General features: G+C 42.6%; 1 protein-coding gene across 1 annotated transcript in view; it reads left to right on the top strand.

The window, feature by feature from the left end:
- TMEM132A (transmembrane protein 132A) overlaps positions 1 to 19,365 on the top strand; it is a 520,664-nt gene extending 501,299 nt beyond the window's left edge. Inside the window, exon 14 of the mRNA XM_044082204.1 lies at positions 16,562 to 19,365. Within this exon, the coding sequence (XP_043938139.1) occupies positions 16,562 to 18,247 (1,686 nt within the window). The 3' untranslated portion in view covers positions 18,248 to 19,365. The remainder of the gene's footprint in view (positions 1 to 16,561) is intronic.
- The last annotated feature ends 675 nt before the right edge of the window (positions 19,366 to 20,040 follow it).

Raw genomic sequence — 20,040 nt, 5'->3', positions numbered from 1 at the left:
CAATGGCCAGTTATAACTAGAGGGAGAAGCAATACCAATAAAATAAAGTGATGGAGAAGGAAAGTAGCAAGTGTCCGAAGAAGACTGGGGAATCAAGTGACCTGCGTGGCATTAATGCCTAATTATTGCTTGGTGAAGATTAAGGGTTACATGTTTGAGCCCAGATAATCTGTAAGAAGAATATTGGTTCCATAATAGTGTTGGATTGGTCTAGGTACATTTGTGTCCAGTGGTGTCTGTGGTCACAGTTGGAAACAAAGTCATACCAATTAGTTGCACGATGTGATAGAACAGAGTGTGAAAGAGATGAGGAATGGGAACAGAGATGAAACAGTGGATTACTAAAGCAAATGAACTGGTAACTACAATTTCTTTCTTTCTTTTTTGTATATTGTGGTTCTCCACTAGCTGCAGGATATAGGGGTGAATATGCTGGCAGATGAAAGTGAGTATTTAAAAGAAAACGTTTTTGAATCTTGGAGCAGACTATATTAAAGTTTTCACAAACACTGAATGTAACAACACAAGGTATTGATTAATGCACTGGCTGCTTTTAGATAGTGTAAAAAAGAAGTGGTCAGGAAATGTTTAGTGTCTACTGAAAATTCATCTGTGTAGGCCAGTGTGTTGCACAGTCAGTGGACATTTATCAGTGGACACTTGCTTGTGAAAATTATATGCTAATGTTGAACTGTTAGAGTAAATCATTAAAAATGACCTGTTGAAGTCTTGCTGTTTAGATGTTCATCGTGCATACAGCTGCAGTCATAACAGATGGGTTTTCCTGCCGTCAGGCGGGTCCTCGGTCGGCCGAATTCCAAAGTCTAGGTCCGGCGTCGGTTTTCGTCACTTCCTCCCTGACGTCAGTGTGACAGGGGTATAAAAGATCCAGCCGATGCCATTTTCTTCAGTCTTTCTTGCTGCACGGTGCCCGAAGCAGAAGCAGTTCGCAAGTGCCAGTCGGCCAGCTCCTGAGATTACGAATATTTTTCAACCGAAGTCTTCTTGAAAGCTAAGTACCCCATTGGGGAAACTTTTCTTGCCTCAGACCGATGTCAGACAAAGTTAATAATTGCATTTCTTGTGGGAAGCAAATACTGCATAAGGATTTTCATTCCCTCTGCATTCCTTGTCTAGGCCCAGACCACGACATCTCGGCCTGTCGTTTTTGTGCTACATTCAACAGACGCACTATTAAGCGTCGGGCGGAGTTCGCCCAACACTATTTTGGCAAAAAGTTTAATTACATTATGTCGTCGGATACTCCGACTCCAGTTATAAGTAAAAGGCTCAAAGATAAGGATCGACATACGAGGTCCGCAACTTCTATCGACACCACGCCAAAACCGACTACAGGTGCTCCGGTTCTCAGTGAGGTGCCTACGCAGCCCCTGACTACCGACGACACTTCATTGGCGGTGTCTTCTGTGCCCGAGGTCGCAGGCTCTTCGGCCCACACCCCGACTACAGATACTGAAGCCACTATTGGCAGTGAAACTCAGAGTTTAGATAGACCTGCCACCTCTCAAGGTGTCTACAGGCCTTCCTCTTCTTTTTCCATCTATACTTTCACTAAGTTTAAATCAGCCATGCATACTAAAAAACAAGCTCCACAGGGCCCTTCTCAAGGCCCCATGCCCAAAAAGCAGATGCTCAAAATGGCTGAGGATTTGATTACTCTTATTAGGGGTTCTCAACCCCCCCCCCGGACAAAAGACCCAGAGTGGAGGAAGAATCCCCCTCCTCGGACCAGGTCTCCATTATTTCAGAACATTCTGAAGACCAGTAACATTCTTACTCCCCTTTTGAAGATTCTGATGCAGAGGAGTCCATTCCCTCTGTCTCCCCCCCTGAGGATTACTCTTTTGGGGAAACCTTACATACCTTGAGGGCACACTTCCACTGGGAAGGCCAAGAGTACTCAGACTCCAAGAAAAGGCTTAGGGATTTCCTCTTGCTCCCTCAGCACAGGCCTCTGGCTATACCTCCTGTCTTAGACATTTTAGATGACGTGTATTCAGAGGCCTGCCTTAACCCAGATTCTTTACCTCCAGCTCCAGTCAAGCCTGACAGGTATTACCGGGTTCCTGACTCGCACCAATTCCTATACAAAAGCCATGTGGCTGACCCAGAACCTATATCACAGGGTCCCAAGGGAATTATGGCCTCCACTGCTAAAAATCCATTACCTTCAGAGAGAGATTCCAGAGCTTTAGAGAGGTGGGGGAAAAAGGTTTACACCTCGGCCACCTTAACCATGAGGGCATTAAACTGTCAGTTCCATATGTTAAAGTACCAACAATTTCTGTTATCACAGTTGAGAAACAAAATGTCACAACCTGAACAACCAGACTTGAAGGAGTTGCAGGATTTGATACATAGTGCAGAACAAGTGGGTAAACATACCTTGCAATGTGGTTTTGATGCTTTAGAGGCCTCATGTAGAGCTGCTGCTACAGGATCAGTCATACGTAGGCATGCCTGGCTCAAAGAGCAAACCTTACCAGATCATGTCAAAGCTAAATTGCGAGATGCCCCTTTGCAAAAAGATGTATTGTTTGGTGTTAAAGCTGAGGAGGTATTAAAGAAAATGGAGGAGAAGGCAAAATCAATGCAAACAGTAAAAGATTTCCTACAGGTACAACCTCCACGTTTCAGTAGAAATTGGCCTTCCAAAAATTGGTCCTTTCCAGCCACAGACAGACCCCAAAGAGGTAGATACAGGCGCCCGAGGGGCAGAGGGCAATCTCAAGGATCATTTAGAGGCCGACAATGGCAAGCACCCACACAAAGAGGTGGTGAGGATAGTTCACAGCCATTCAGAAAGCAGAACCAATGACTTTCCCCTTTGCATGCCAAGCAAGGCTCAAATGGCAGCACCTTTAGGCAGAAAACTGGCATTATTTTCGAAAAATTGGCATATTGTCACAAAAGACAAATGGATCCTGGACATTATAGACAGAGGCTACAGATTTCACTTTCACACCCTTCCAAAAATTAGAGGCATGCCAAACCTGCCACACAATCAAAGGGCAGAGGCACAGAAACAAATTTCAGATCTCATGCACATGAAAACTATTCAAGAGGTACCTGTACAAGAACAGGGTCAAGGTTTTTATTCCAGACTATTCCTGGTACCAAGGAAGGGAAAAGATTGGAGACCTATTTTGGACCTATCCATCCTAAACACTTTTTTTTTTTACTCGTGCCAAAATTCAAGATGCTCACATTACAGCAGCTTCTTCCCAGGCTGGGCATGGAGACTTGGCTGGTAACATTGGACCTCAAGGAGGCATAACTGCATGTCCCAATCAGACAAGATTGCAGAAGATACCTCAGATTTCTTGCAGGTTCAACCCATTATCAATTCTCTGCATTGCCCTTTGGCTTATCTGCTGTGCCCAGAGTGTTCACGAAATGCCTGGCATCAGTAATCGCCTACTGCAGACTTCAAGGGATACAAATATACCCTTATCTGGACGACTGCCTGATCCAAGCGGACAGCAAGCACATACTTATGAAACATCTGGCGATGTCCTTCAAGGATGCATCTGCAGTCATAACATATGGGTTGTCCTGCCTCAGGCAGCCCTTCGGTCGGCCGGATTCCAAAGTCTGGGTCTGGCCTCGGCTGATGTCGCACTTTTCCCCGACGTCAGAGCGTCTGGGGTATAAAAGCATCAGCCGACGCCATTTTCCTCAGTCTTTCTTGCTGCGCGGTGCCCGAAGCAGAAGCTGTTCGCAAGTGCCGGTCGGTCAGATCCTGTGATTCAGCTACCGAAGACTTCGAAAAGGCTAAGTACCCCATTGGGGACTCTTTCTTGCCTCAGCCGATGTCAGATAAAGTAAATAATTGTTTAACTTGTGGGAAACAAATACCTCTTAAGGATTTCCACTCCTACTGCCTTTCTTGCTTAGGCCCAGACCACGACGTATCTGCCTGTTCAGCCTGTGCTTCCTTCAACCGACGAACTCTTAGACGTCAGTCGGAGTTTGCAGAGGAATTTTTTGGGGCTAGTTTTGCATATAAAATGCTGTCGGAGACTCCAACATCGCATTTGGTGAAGAAACGGAAGGACAAGGACCGACACTTGCGGCCCGCGGTTTCAGCTGAAACCACGGTAAGGCCTACCGCGAGTGTCTCGGTTTCAGCCGAAACAGAGTCCTCGGAGATTCCTCCTTCCGAATCCACTCAACCGACCACCGCAGCCCGGGAGGCCCCGGCTGAGTCGGCTACCGAGCTACCTACCGAAACCAGTGTCCAGGAAATGTCCGACACCATACCTTTGGACAAATCTACTCCTGCACGTGGGGCAGCTAGGCCCCCTGCTTCCATGTCCATTAAGGCCTTTTCTAGGGCTAAAGCTGCTAAACTTTCTAAAGCTTTGCCTCCCAAGACTACCTCCCAGAGGCCTTCCTCTAGTTCTCAGATCCTCAGCCTTGCAGAGGACCTTATTTCTTTAATTAGAGGTTCACAACCTTACCCGGACAGGGCCTCTCACCCACCACCAGACAAAAGGCCCAGGACTGAGCCCTCTGACCCACACTCTTCAGATGAGTCCACGGATGGATCTGAGTTGTCAGACCACCAGGAGGAGGCTTATTCGCCCTATGAGGATTCTGATGCTGAAGAATCTATCCCTTCGGCCTCCCCTCCAGAAGAGTTTTCCTTTGCTGAGACTCTACATTCCATGAGAGAGCATTTTCAATGGCAAGGTCAGGAATTCTCTGATTCTAGAAAAAGATTAATGACCTTTTTGCATTTGCATCAACATAGGCCCTTAGCTATACCTCCTGTTTTGAATGTAATTGATGATGTATACAATGATGTCAGTACAGCCCCTGATAGTCTCCCTCCGGCCCCTGCCAAACCTGATAGATACTACAGGGTCCCGGATTCTCATTTTCATCTGTATAAAGCCCATTCTGCAGACCCAGAAACTATTTCTCAGGGCCCTAAAGGGGTTGCGGCTGCCATTGCCAAAAATCCTCTACCTTCTGAAAGAGAGTCTAGAGCTTTAGAGAGATGGGGAAAGAAGGTATATACTTCTGCAACTCTTTCCGTCAGGGCATTAAATTGTCAATTTCATATGATACAGTACCAAGAGTATTTGTTAGATGAACTGAATAAGAAGCTTTCTTCTCCTGAACCCCTTGACCGTAAATCCCTTCAGGATTTGGTACACAACTCACAGCAGGTTAGTAATCATTTCTTAAAGTGTGGTTATGATGCACTGGAGGCTTCATGTAGGTCAGCTATGACTGGGGCAGTTATTCGTAGGCATGCCTGGCTGAAGGAACAATCTTTGCCAGACCATGTTAAAGCTAAACTCCTGGATGCTCCAATGGAGAAACAAAATTTATTTGGCTCCTCGGCTCAGGAGGTCTTAAAAAAGTTTGAAGAAAAGGCAAAATCTGTGCAAACAGTTAAGGATTTCCTGCAAGTACAACCACCGAGATTCAGCAGAAACTGGCCTACTAAGAATTGGTCCTTTCCAGACTCGGATAGAGCCCAGAGAGGCAGAAACAGGCACCCCAGAGGCAGAGGGCAATCTAGGGGCTCCTACAGAGGCCGTCAGTGGCAGCCTGCCAACCAGAGAGGTAGTGCAACAACAACTACTACACCAGGACAGACTCAATGACTTTACTCTGATTCCGCCTACCAGGGCTCAACTGGAAGCACCCTTGGGCAGAAAGCTTGCTTTATTCTCAAAAAACTGGCATTATATTACAAGGGACACATGGACACTGCAAATAATAGACAAAGGATACAGGTTCCACTTCCACACTTTGCCAAAAAGAAACGGAATGCCAAACCTACCACCAAATCAGAGGGCAGAGGCTTTAAAGCAGATCAACAACTTGCTTCAAATGAAAGCTATAGAAAAGGTACCACTTTCAGAACAAGGCCAAGGATTTTACTCCAGACTATTCCTTGTACCAAGAAAAGAAAATCAATGGAGGCCTATTCTTGACCTGTCCACACTGAATACTTACCTCATTGTGCCAAAATTCAAGATGCTGACCCTACAGCAACTTCTTCCCATGTTGGGCAAGGAGTCTTGACTGGTGACTCTAGATCTCAAGGAGGCATACCTGCACGTCCCTATTCGACCAAGTTGCAGAAGGCACCTCAGATTTCTTGCAGGATCAGAGCATTATCAATTCTCAACATTGCCCTTTGGCTTATCTACTGCACCCAGAGTATTCACGAAATGCCTGGCATCAGTAATTGCACACTGTAGACTTCAGGGGATTCAAATCTACCCATATCTGGACGACTGCCTTATACAAGCGGACAACAAGGGAAATTTGATAAAGGACTTGGCCTATGCCATCCACCTGCTACAGGCCTTGGGATACACAGTCAACATCCAAAAATCAAGACTTGTTCCATCCCAAAGAATAACCTTTTTGGGTGCAGATCTAGACACAACCACCCAAATGGCCTTTCTCACAGAAGAAAAACAAAAACAACTTCCGGATTACTTCATGAATCTGACAAGACAAACTCAGCTTACTGTAAGGAAAATCCTGCAGGTCCTGGGTTACATGGCATCCTGCATAATTCTAATACCACAGGCCAGGCTGCATGTGAGAAAATTACAATGGTATCTAAGGAGTGTATGGTCTCAACACAGTCACAGTTTGGAAACTTTGATACCAGTCATTCCTTGCCTTCAAAAGGAATTCCTGTGGTGGGCTCAGGCCTGCCAGTCCAACAGAGGGTTGCCTTTCAACAAACCAAAAACAAAACAAACCATCACCACGGACGCTTCAGACCGAGGATGGGGAGCACACATGGAGGGCAAATGTATCCAAGGCCTATGGTCTCAAGGGCAGCTGCGCATGCACATAAACCAAAAGGAAATGCTGGCAGTGATGCATGCAATCGAGGCTTTCAAACCCTTCCTCCATCAAGGCCACCTGTTAATAAGGACAGACAATACCACGGTCATGTGGTACATAAACAAGCAGGGAGGCACACCCTCCTACCCTCTATGCCGGCTGGCTATGAATCTATGGGAACTATGCCTGAAACTCAATATCCAACTACAGTCCCAGTTCGTGCCAGGAAAGGAAAATACACTGGCAGACCGCTTAAGCAGAACTACCATGGATGCACACGAATGGATGCTGCACCCAGACATCTTCCAACTCATAACAAAGGCATGGGGAAAGCCGGAGATAGATCTGTTCGCCTCCCCCCTCAACCATCAACTGAAGACATTCTGCTCAAGGGCATACCACCCACAAGCTTGGAGGGTGGACTCTCTCTCTTTCAGCTGGAAAGCTCTAAAAGTATATGCCTTCCCACCTCTCCCATTAATGTACAATGTTCTACTGAAGATCAGGGAGGAACAGCCAAGAGTGATTCTGATAGCTCCAGACTGGCCAAGGCAACACTGGTATCCACTATTGAGGAGCATGTCACAGGCAAAACCATGGCCTCTCCCCCTATGGCCTCTTCTTCTGACGCAGAACAATTTCAAGATCATGCATCCCAACTTGAAAACATTGCAGCTAACTGCCTGGAAAATTCCTTAAATCCCAATCAAAATGTTTTATCACAGAGAGTGAAGGACATTATCATGGAAGCTCGCCGGCCTTCCACAAGGAAGACATACTCAGCTAAATGGAAAAGATTTCTCATTTGGAACACAACAAAAGGCTTAGATGTGACAGTGGCAAGCATGACACACATTCTGGAATACTTAGCAGAATTGTTCCACAATGGCCTGTCCTATTCTTCCATTAAGATTCATACTTCAGCAATTTCAGCAGAATACAATGTGGATCCACCTATCTTCTCGCACCCTCTCCTCAGGCAATTTCTGAGAGGGATCAAAAATATCAATCCTCCAAGAAAACCCCCTTTACCTGCTTGGGATCTCAACTTTGTGCTGGAGAAACTAACACTTCCTTCCTTTGAACCAGCAGCATCGGCGGATCTACAGTTTCTGTCTTGGAAAACTGCATTCCTTCTGGCAATAACTTCAGCAAGAAAAGTATCTGAGTTACAAGCATTAATGGCAGTACAGCCATTTCTTATCTTCCATCAGGACAGAGTTTCACTAAGAACCAATCCTACTTTTATGCCAAAGGTGGTATCTAGGGTATCCTTGAACCAAGCTATTCACTTGCCTACGTTCTTCCCAAATCCACAGAATAGAGGGGAAAAACTTCTGCACACCCTGGATATACACAGACAACTACGCTACTACTTGGACAGAACTAAAAGTAGCAGAAAAACTGACCAACTATTTGTAGCATATGCTGCTGGGGTACAAGGAAAAGCAATTTCCAAATAGACAATTTCAAAATGGATAGGAAATTGCATTCGATTTTGTTACTCCTTTCATGGAAGGACAGTTCCTGCAAACATCAGGCCTCATTCCACAAGGGCCACGGCCACCACTACAGCCTTCCTACAAGGGGTGGCTACCAAGAACACTTTAGAAGCTGCTACATGGAGCTCCGTGCATACATTTGCCAAACATTACAATCTACCTTTATACTCCAGATCCAGAGCAGGTTTTGCTACTGCAGTCCTGCAGGGGATCTTAACTACACCATCCTTTTCTTAGTACCTCCTCCCCCAGATTGGCTATGGTATTCTACCCATATGTTATGACTGCATATGCATCCTTGAAGGACATAGTACAGTTTTGTACCTACCATAAATGTAGATGTCTGATAGGTATGCATCTGCAGTCAGGTTTACCCTCCCTCCTACCCCTCTGTGGTATTCCTAGGGTGCTTACCCCTCTTTTAGCTAGCTGGGGGAATCTATTATGGTGTATTTGTTTGTATATACATGTATATATATAATTTTGCAAATGTTTGGAATTTTATTGCATTTATCCAAATTTAGCCTTCCTAGAGGGCACCTGGCATCTGGGGCAAGAAAAACTGAGGAAAATGGCATCGGCTGATGCTTTTATACCCCAGACGCTCTGACGTCGGGGAAAGTGCGACATCAGCCGAGGCCAGACCCAGACTTTGGAATCCGGACGACCGAAGGGCTGCCTGAGGCAGGACAACCCATATGTTATGACTGCAGATGCATGCCTATCGGACATCTACATTTATGGTAGGTACAAAACTGTACTTTTGTAATAATGTTGTTGAATTCTCTGGGATACACAGTCAACAAAAAGAAATCAAGGCTAATACCCTCTCAAACAATAATTTTCCTGGGTGCCAACTTGGATACAAACACCCAGATGGCCTACCTCACGCCAGAGAAACAAGGGCAACTAACTCAATACTTCAGAAAACTGGCAACTTTCACCAGGCTGACTGCAAGGAAAATCCTGCAGGCTCTGGGATTCATGGCATCTTGCATCCTACTAATCCCATGTGCAAAGCTGCATATGAGAAAATTTCAATGGTACCTAAAAAAACCTGTGGTCTCAACACAGCCACAGTTTGGAAACAATAGTACCACTAATTCCATGTCTTCAAAAGGAATTTCTGTGGTGGGCTCAAGCATGCCAAAGAAACACAGGTCTTCCATTCTGCAAGCCTCAAGCAAATCAAATCATCACAACAGACGCCTCGGACTACGCCTGGGGGGTGCACATGACAGATCGGTGCATTCAGGGCAAATGGTCCCAAAAAGAAAAGCACCTACACATCAATAACAAGGAAATGCTAGCAGTAATAAATGCTATTATAGCTTTCAAGGACCTACTGCATCCAGGCCAGCTATTGATAAGGACGGACAACACCACAGTAATGTGGTACATAAACAAACAGGGAGGTACCCATTCATACCCCCTATGCAGGCAAGCCATGTCTCTTTGGAATATGGCTCTAGAATTACAAATCGAGCTTCAAGCACAGTACCTGCCAGGCAAGGAAAACACACTGGCAGACAACCTAAGCAGAAATATGACAGATCCACACGAATGGAAGTTGCATCCTCAAGTTTTCACAAGGATAACTCAAGCATGGGGAAGGCCAGACATAGATCTCTGTGCCTCCCACAGAAATCACCAATTGGCAAAATTCTGCTCAAGGACCTTTCATCCACAGGCCTGGAAGGTGGACGCACTCTCCTTCAGATGGGCAACAATGACAGTTTATGCCTTTCCACCTCTCCCTCTGCTGCCCAAAGTTCTATTAAAAACCAGAGCAGACAGACCAAAGATGATTCTCTTTGCTCCAGACTGGCCAAGACAACACTGGTACCCACTCCTGAAAAGCCTGACGCATTCCCCACCATGGATCCTACCTCTAATGCCTCTTCTACTGACTCAGCACAACTTCAAAACTCTACACAGTCAGCTGAAAACAATCTAGCCGCATGGAAGATTCCTTAAATTCACAACAGGCCCTACTCTCCAAGGAGGTGCAGGATGTCATTTTGGAGGCCAGAAGACCTTCTACAAGAAAAGCCTACTCTGCAAAATGGAAACGGTTTTGTGCCTGGAATGAGAAAAAGGGTCAGAATCCAGGAATACTAAATTTACCCCAAATATTACAGTACCTAGCTGAGATGCTAAGCAATGGACTTTCATTCTCCTCCATCAAAATCCATGCCTCAGCCATTTCTGCAAAATACAACACTGATCCTCCTTTATTCTCTCACCCCCTCTTAAGACAGTTCCTCAGAGGGGCTAAGAATATAAAACCCCCAAGGAAAACAACCAGTACCTGCTTGGGACCTCAATTTCATACTAGAAAAACTGACCTTGCCTCCTTTTGAGCCAGCTGCTTCAACAGAACTGCAATACTTGTCTTGGAAAACAGCCTTCCTCCTGGCAATCACTTCAGCTCAGGGTTTGAACTACAAGCCCTCATGGCTGTGCAGCCTTTCATCATTTTCCATCAGGACAGAGTTACCTTACGAACCAATCCGTCCTTTATGCCAAAGGTAGTATCCAGGGTAGCCTTGAATCAGGCTATCCACTTACCTACCTTCTACCCTAATCCTCGAAACAAAGGGGAAAGACTGCTACATTCCTTGGACATTCACAGACAGCTGCGTTATTATTTGGACAGAACAAAGCCTTTCAGAAAATCAGAGCAACTCTTTGTGTCCTATGCTGCAGGAGCTCAAGGGAAGCCTATTTCCAAACAGACAATCTCAAAGTGGATAGCCCACTGCATACGCTTTTGTTACTCTTTTCTTGGTAAATCTGTACCTGCAGACATCAGATCTCACTCCACAAGGGCCACAGCTATCTCTGCAGCTTTCCTCAGGGGGGTTCCTACCAAAGATATTTTGGAAGCAGCCACTTGGAGTTCCGTACATACCTTCTCCAAGCACTATCACCTACCATTATACTCCAAATCTAGAGCAGGCTTTGCCACTGCAGTCTTGCAGGGCATTCTGGCTCCTCCTAGTTCCACCTAGTGCCTACCACCCCTTTTTTAGCTTTGGGATTCTACCCATCTGTTATGACTGCAGCTGTATGCACGATGAACATAGTACAGTTTTGTACCTACCATAAATGTAGATGTTCGAGTGCTAATACAGCTGCAGTCCAGGCTTCCCTCTGTCCTTCCCCTCTAGGGGTATTCTTTTATGGTGTATTTGCTTGCAACTACTGTTTTTTGATTATATTGCATTGCATTATTACATAATTTTATGTATTGCCTTCCTTCTGGGGGCACCTGACATCTGGGGCAAGAAAAACTGAAGAAAATGGCGTCGGCTGGATCTTTTATACCCCTGTCGCACTGACGTCAGGGAGGAAGCGACGACAACCAACGCCTGACCTAGACTTTGGAATTCGGCCGATCGAGAACCCGCCTGACGGCAGGAAAACCCATCTGTTATGACTGCAGCTGCATTAGCACTCGAACATCTACATTTATGGTAGGTACAAAACTGTACTTTCTAAATAATTTGCACAAGTTAAAGAATTGGCTGTATTTATTAATCCAGTTAGAGTCCTACTGTGGGATGGGATTTATGCAGCAGGAAGAGTGTGAGTTATTGTAACACTATCTTACTTTAGCAAATGATTTTATAGGGAATGTTCATTGTCTATTATACATTGAATATTGTAGATGATAGCTGTTAATGTTTTAAGCATTTTGATATTTATGTTGTGGGCTGCTGTTTCAGAACACTTCAAGATACTTTTGTAACTGAGAATATGACATGCAGTAAAGAGCCTTGAAAAGTACTGCTTGGACTTCTGAAGTTAGTTCATTTTGATTGCTTCACATCAGATGCACATTTTATACTACATAAACTATTATTTTTGTTTCTAAAATCTTCATTTTTTCCAGCAAGTGAAATACTAATAAGCATGAAGTCAGGATTGGAGCCTAGGATCTTGTGCAAATTGCACATGTGCATATATTACATGTCTTGTAGATATTGTACATATAATATGAACTTTTCACAAGAGAAATAAGCATCTGTTGGAACAGTGTCATAACTTAAATAGGCACGGATTGATATTCACAGGAATTTTGAGCTGACTGAATGAAAAAAAGCAAGGAGACAATCAAAAATAGAGTGGCTTTGAGTAAGGAAAAGAAATAAGAGAAAGGTGATTCAAGGGAAATCCAAGGGAGCATTAATTTTCTTTGCTATAAAATGATAATTAGGAGGTAAGGGAGCTACTGAATTGAGTAGCAGGGGTGGTAACCAAAGTGTGGTGTCAGTAATAATAGAACAGGAATCTTGGTCTACAAGAACGTAAACAAAACAAAAAAAAAAAAGGTAATGCTAGAAAAAAGGAAATGTGGAGAGAAAAAAATTTATGAATGAGCAAGTAATAGCTGAAATGTTTGGAAGGGGAGGGAGAAGGAACCCTGTCATTTAAAACACGTGAAAACAAGTCCTTATACTTATTTGAAGATCCATTGTTATAATAATGAGTGAATTTCACAGGCTTCCCGACTGTTATCTTATTTTTGTTCTGTTCCTCATTCGATTTGTGGTTATCTGGTAAATCACTGAGGAGTGAAGTCACTAAATGATGGACATCTGACTTTCAGATGTCCTGTATTACAGAAAATGCATGCTAATTCAAAACCTGTCACTCTAGCAACTTTTTAATTTTAGTGGGGTAATATTTACAATATATCCCTGATTTTTGGGCCTATGTCCTCCCAGTATGTATGGCATTGTCCACAATTATTGCACTAAGAGGTGGAGAATTATGTAAATGGCAGCTTCAAGAAGTTTGAAGCACTTTTTCATTGTTCTTGCTAATTGCAGAGACTAAAGATATTTATGAAGATGGAAGTAGGTAGGTTTTGACTGAACAACGAAGGAAAGGAGAAAGAAGGGAGAGGAGAGCTGTATGGTATGAGAGAAGAATGTAACAGTGTTTTGTCTGAAGAGCTAATAAATTAATCTTCAGAGGCCAATATTTTGACTACAGAGCAAATAATAAGGCAGAGACTTATGAAACATATTGGCTGTGAGGTAGCTGTATTGAAAGCCTGAAAAATTTGGAGGAATTGAGAGAGAGAGAGAAAAAAAAAACCATGTACGAATTCCTTAGAAGGAAAATAAGTGAGTTTTTGAATGAGGAATAAATAGATCAGGCAAGTCAAGCAGGCTACATAATAAAGGCAAAATTGTATTCTCTGGAGGAGCAAGCAAGAAAGTAGTGAGACACTGAGCAGTAAAGGTAAAAGTTGTGGCTGGACAGAGACAATTGATCAAGGTTATTGTAAACAGAAAATGGAGGAAATTTTGAAAGGAATAAGGAGGTTGGAGACTAGTGAAATGTATACGGAAAAGTCAAATGCGATGAAGCTAGTGAATTGGAAGCCAGTAGTTTTGTCAAAATGACTAGAAAACCTTGTTAAAAGTTTGCAAATAAGATTGTGTAAGATAATGAGAACAATTCAGAAATAATTCAGTACAAGAGAATTGTTGATAATAAGGGAGGTTGTGGATGGTACAGTAATATGAAATAAACTATTAAGTTGTGATTTAAGGAAAGCATTTGACAAAGTAAGTCACAAACATTTCTGGGTGGTTTTATGGAAATGTGGACTCTTTTAGAGAAGTTCAGACTGTATGGAGAAAACCCGTAGACAAGCATACGAGTAGTGCTATTAATGAATGGTTATTTTATGGTTTAAAATGTTAAAATGAAGTTGTTCCTTGAGTGTGCATTTTTTGCCTTGTTAATGAACTGTATAATTGTTCAGGTAAAATAAAGTAATAGAGAAGGGGTTGTGAGTTTGCAGACGGAGGTACTCATCCAGTTATTTTTCTTATGCAGATGACACTGGATTAAGAAAAGGATCTGGATGAAGTAATAGATGTGGTGATGCAGGAAGCACCTGAAAAATATGATTATAGTTGAATAAAGGGAAATGTTAAAAGTTTTTGGGAATACAACAAAGACAGAAGGAATATAGTTTGTAATGAAAGAAATAAGTGTTGTAGAACTAAGTTTGGGGGAGAAGGACTTTATTATCTGGGAAGAAAGGAAAGGCTAGAGAAATCATGAACATGTAATACATTTGATGTGCCTTTAGGGGGGCAAAAGTAGATGCAGACTTGCCCTACATTCAGTAGCAGGGAGACACGAACCTATGGATGGCCAAACGGATAGGGGAAGGGATTGGAGGAAACCTGTCTGTTGTGGTTTGCTGATGTCAGTTTCCAGACTTGAGCAGCGGTAGAGCTGAGAAGCATTCTATACCTTCACATTTTGCAAGTTACTAAGGTGATTTGTATAGCAGCACAAAAGTCTTTAATTAAACACAGTCACCTTAACAATTATAACAGGGATATCTGTGACAAGAGCTCTCTATAACCAAACAAATTCAGATACCATTTGATTTAGGAGCACATAATTTGTTTGTACATTTTGCTGTGTTAGCCCATTTACATGTCCTGTGCTTGCTGCTTTGACTGGCTTTTCATGGGCTAGTAAACACTTTAGCTTAGGTCTTTTGTCTCGCACAAACGTGCAGTAAGTTACTGTTTCTCCATGCCATGTTCATTATAGGTAGTATGCATACTAAGTGTTTGTGAAACATTCTTTCTATTTCTATGGTCATAAACCAGCCTAACACAGTATGTGAGCTAAACAAATGTAGAAATTGGTCAGAATATTTTTTAGTCAACAAGATGTCTGTAAATCGCTGTGGTTTGTGACATTTCTTTCAGCTGAAGGTCGATTTCAATTTGTGCTCCAGTGTGTGAGCATCTTAATGTAATTTTCTAAAAAGAGAAACGTTTTGTTAGTAAATATTACTTTGTACTTAAATTTGCATCTGGTTATGCATAGACGTATGTGAGAATCTTGCAGCTTATTTTGTGGGCCACAGATGTCGGGGAAACATTATTCTAACAGCTAACTCTGGTTTTGTTTTGATTGCCATGAAGTCCGCATTAGGTCTTGCAAGAATTTTTCTTCAGCATTCATCATATATCCTTATTTGAAGTGTGCCTTTTTAATTACCTGATGTATTTGTATTAGCTACTGAGGCTGGTACACACTGAGAAAAGTAAAGACTCTGTTGTGAAGGGCATACAGTTGACATCTGGTTCTCCCCAGTTCTGAACCTCTTCTGCCTATTTCTGCTATGCTTTGCTGTGTGTGCACAGGCTTTTGAGTTATGTACACTGCCTTGCTAATGCTGCTTTTGTCTTGGACTTTTGATTACTTAATGAAACTTATTGAACCATTTAAAGAGTTGACTTTTATTCCAGTTTTACTGTGCATCGAATTTTGATAAGGGAACTGCAGGAAGAAATTTAAATACATTTTAAAGACCCCCTAGTCAGTCTGCTTATGTAATTATCGTTTACACTAGCTCTTCCATTGTTCCTGCAAAGAACAGTATGTGCGTCACCCTAAGTCACAGGAAAACTGATCTTCATCTATTACATATGTTCTGGCTTTGAACTTCTGGCAACCCATACCTTTTGTTTGTCTTGTACATATAATTTTCCATCTTCCCCAGAACATCTGATTGAGAGGTTCTCCATGTAGACGTAAGGAGTGTAGATTATAACATTTCATATTGGCAATAATCTGTGATAGTTGTATCTCAGCACTTTTCCTATCCCTTACTGAGTTGTTGTTGGCTAAATTTAGTTGCCATTTCACATGAATGTACCTGTCAGAGACATATTTGCACTATTTAACTGTCTCCAGTATTGCATCCAAAATTACCCTTATGAAAATTTTATTTTTGTGACAGATTACTGTGGGGGGGGGGGGATACCAGACAGTGTCAAGAATAAAACCTAGACATGCTGCAAATAATTTTTCTGTAATAAGTTTCTGTTGTTAGCAATCACTGATTTCTTTAAGCTTTGCTTAATTTCAGGAAACTGGCATATTGCAAATACTCTGTCAAGCCTCCACTTTGTATGCCCATTGTTTGCATAAATAAGCTCACCTCATAGAGTAAGGATATACAGCAGGCATTTTACAACCCCCTTGGTTATACAAATGCACATCCCAATACTGCACATCATTATGGTCAGTTTTCTGCTTTGTTGAAGGGTCTGGTATCACTGGTTTAGAGTTCCAAAAATGCAGTCTAATGCAAGATGTTTTCTGCAAGTTTTATTTTTCCACTCAGTAATGTGTTCTTATTTTTATCTTTACAGGAGGCTGCACTTAGCGTATGGCTTGCTTTCAGTGATCACACAATGTCTCCACTGCAGCTGTACAGCCAGTCTGATTACATCTTGACTGTGTTACCTGAGGATCAAGAGATGATTTCGATACATCAGGACCCAGCAAATCCAAATCCTATTGTTGTGGTGAAGCAGGAGGGCTACAGGATTCCCCTGAGACTGGAAATGGAGGCTGTGGTGGCCTGTCAGCGTCACAAACGTCGCAGTGTGCTAGCAGCAGGAAGGATGTCTGTTAGTGTCAGGTTCAATTCTACTCGTGGGGTAGGAACAAAGAAGCAGAGCAATGATGGAGTAGATACTGGTCAGAGTGGGCATGATAGAGCAGATACAGGGCAGCATAATCACAGGCATAAGGGCAGCAAGCAAAAGTCCCAAGGGCAGGGTTCCATGGGAGGAACTGCGTCTCATACCGAACACCCCGTAGGACGGGAAGAAAGTAGCATCAAAGGTGCTAGTAAAACAAGAGTGAATATCTTTGATGGAAACCATATTGGGGAAGAAGACTGGCTCCTCAGCAGGAAGAGACAAAATTCAGAAAATACTTCCCCTGATTCTGAGGCTCCACGAACTAGGCAGCATGTGCCAAGCTATGATGGGAAATTTCCAGTTGAAACAAGTCGACCATATGATGATGGATTTTCAAAGAGCAATTATCCTGTACTGGATTACTATGATACAGAGTTTGATGATGATGAGGAAGAAGAACTTGTGAAGACTCCTAAAAGTCATACTGAGTTGGAAATTGGACTGTATGTCCTCCTGGGAGTGTTTTGTTTAGCCATCCTTGTATTCCTGGTGAACTGTGTTATGTTTATCCTACGATACCAGCATAAACAGATTCCATCAGAGGCTGTTGACATTGGAAGACCACCTCAGAACTGGGTGTGGCAAGGAAATGAGAATGATGCAGCAGGTAGGCAAGTGGAACTTCTGTTTCAAAGTAGTGACAGAGTGTCAGCTACTAGTCCAGATGCTTGTTCCCCTGGTCATGCTTCAGCAAACTTGGAAAATGGAAGAGAATGTAGCACTGGGGATGCAGGTTTGAGTATTGTTGCCACTACTGGCTCGCCAGAGCTGACAGAGAAACCCGCAGAGACTTCTTGCTCCACAGTTACAGACAGCACCTTGTCATGTTCTGCTAATGGGATCATAAGTAAGTGCAGCCAGGATGCTACAAGTGCCATAAGCCTACAGCATGAAGACAAAGACTCACCACCTTATCCAACAATTCCTTTGAGTTTTCAATCAGAAGCTAAGCCGCATGATACCATTGGAATACAGAATCGACAATGGACATATGGGCCTTCCCAGAGTACCTTGAAGAGGCTGCCAGGAAACGGTTGTGGGCAAAGGGAAGGCAACCACAGTATTCCTAAAGGCTTTCTTCAAGACACCATGGGACACTCGGAGGGTATTGCCGGCACCTTTGAACGCATTAAACTGGGGGAGGACTTCCAGACTGTACGACGCAAGCGGGTGCATTTTACTACATTTCTGCCATCACCACCCAGTGATACACCACCTGCTGCCCAGCCAGACACCCACTCAATCTTGGTGGCCAGTGAAGAAGATATTAAGTGGGTATGTGAAGATATGGGACTGAAGGACCCAGAAGAACTGAGGAGCTACATGGAAAAGATCCGTGAGTCTGCATGAAACTAATGAGGCTTCCACCATTTCTATTTTCCAGATGACACTGTCTGCAGTGGTGCTGAAAAGTAGGGGACTTAAGACAAACTTGTATGTTTCCTATACTTGTCTTTGTCTCTGTCACTGCTCATTCCAGTATCTTTCTGGTCTACAGCCAAACCCGCTCCTCCTTAATGTGGATCAGAAATCTTCCACAGAAGTTTGATGGGATACAAAGCATCATCTATATCCTAGAGGCAGGTCAGAGGCAAGGTCAACATACAGTCATTAAAACTAGTTTTATTTACGACTTATGTCCTTTTTACAACCTTTTTATATTTGTCTTGTTAACTTGAGTTTGTTCATTGCTGTAAATGACACCCATAAATTGGGTCATTATGAAATGTTAAGAACTTTGAAGCACATTGTAGGGGCAAGGGGAGGGTTATCTCCTTTAGTTCAGAAGAATACATTCCTAACAGGGGGCAGGTTTCCCCACTAATGCTGGAGTTTTTTAGTCTGTGTTTTGTGCACTTTTATTTGTATTTTTGAGGGGGATGTATTTCATATAACAGCTATCTATTCATACTAAGACCAAAACTTGAGTTTACAGTGTTTCAGCTTACACCTTGAGTGCATTTTGCTAGTCAGTAGGTGGAAAAGAGGTTATTGGCAACAGCATGAAGGAAGATGGATGAGGCTGATGTTATGATAACATGGGGGAGGGGGAAAGACAAACTCTTCTAGAGGCCCAGACACTCTTGATTACATAACAAGAAAAAAATTAAAAACAGAAATTGGCTTAATTTTGCAGAAGACATTGTAATCTTTTTCCTGTGTTGCTGGTACCTCATTCACAAATTTAGCGGCATTAGAAGAATTTTGCTGAGTACAGTTGAGCTCATATGTTAGTGTTAACCTCAGAAACTAGGTGTGACATCCCATTCTGCTGTTGATGAACTGTGCCACAAGAACTTCAGTGGTAAACAAATGGTGAGTGGAATAACCTCTACCATCTTTCTGTATGGTACGTGATTAACAAGTTAGAAGGTATTAATACTTGGTAGGAAGATAAAAAAACAAGCTAAGTAAAATTTTCCTATGTTGATTTTGTAACGAATAAAAACACCTTTTTTATTTCCGAATGTTCTGTCTGTGTGAGTTTTATTTTTTGAGGTTGTAGACAAAGTACAGTTAAAAACTTCCAATTATCTGCACAAGATATAGGCTTTGACATCTGGGTGTAATTATTTCATATTCTGTGGATGGACAGTAAACCTTTCTTTGTCTTTTTGGGCAGTCAGAATGTTCTTGTGAAAGCATACTTTTTTTCTTGTGTACTTCATAAAGGCTTACATTTTTTGTGCGAGTATTTTTTTTTTTCTGTTAACCTGGCCAGCATTCATTGTTTTATGGTTGCAGATCACTGTGTGTGTTTGTTTTCTACTCTTCTACCATGGTTCCTTCATCCAAAAGAACTTAAGAAGACTTTATTTTTGTAGGGGTCCAATTTCTGTATTTTTTATGATCTTTGAAACAGTAAATGTAGACTTTTTAGGTTTTTTTTTTTGCAATAGAAAGGTTGATTAAAATGCTATGATAATGCTGCAAACATGCTTTGAGTTTAAAAGCAGGATTTCAGAAAAAGCAAGATGAATTGCTGTCCAGTTGTCATTCTCATCTCTGGCCAATGCTGCAAGAAAGTGTCAAACATGAATGTCATGCTGTATGCCTTCTAGGATGGAACTGAGTAATCCAGAGCGTTTCCATATTTGAATGGACAGCTGAAAAATATACCATAAGTACAGCACAAATTCTTG

This window comes from Protopterus annectens, chromosome 9.part0 (genome assembly GCF_019279795.1).
Source record: "Protopterus annectens isolate FY-2018-M chromosome 9.part0, PAN1.0, whole genome shotgun sequence".
NCBI classification, from domain to species: Eukaryota; Metazoa; Chordata; order Ceratodontiformes; family Protopteridae; genus Protopterus; species Protopterus annectens.
The sequence above is the reverse complement of the archived record's forward strand: the minus strand, read 5'-3'. Positions and strand labels throughout refer to the sequence as shown.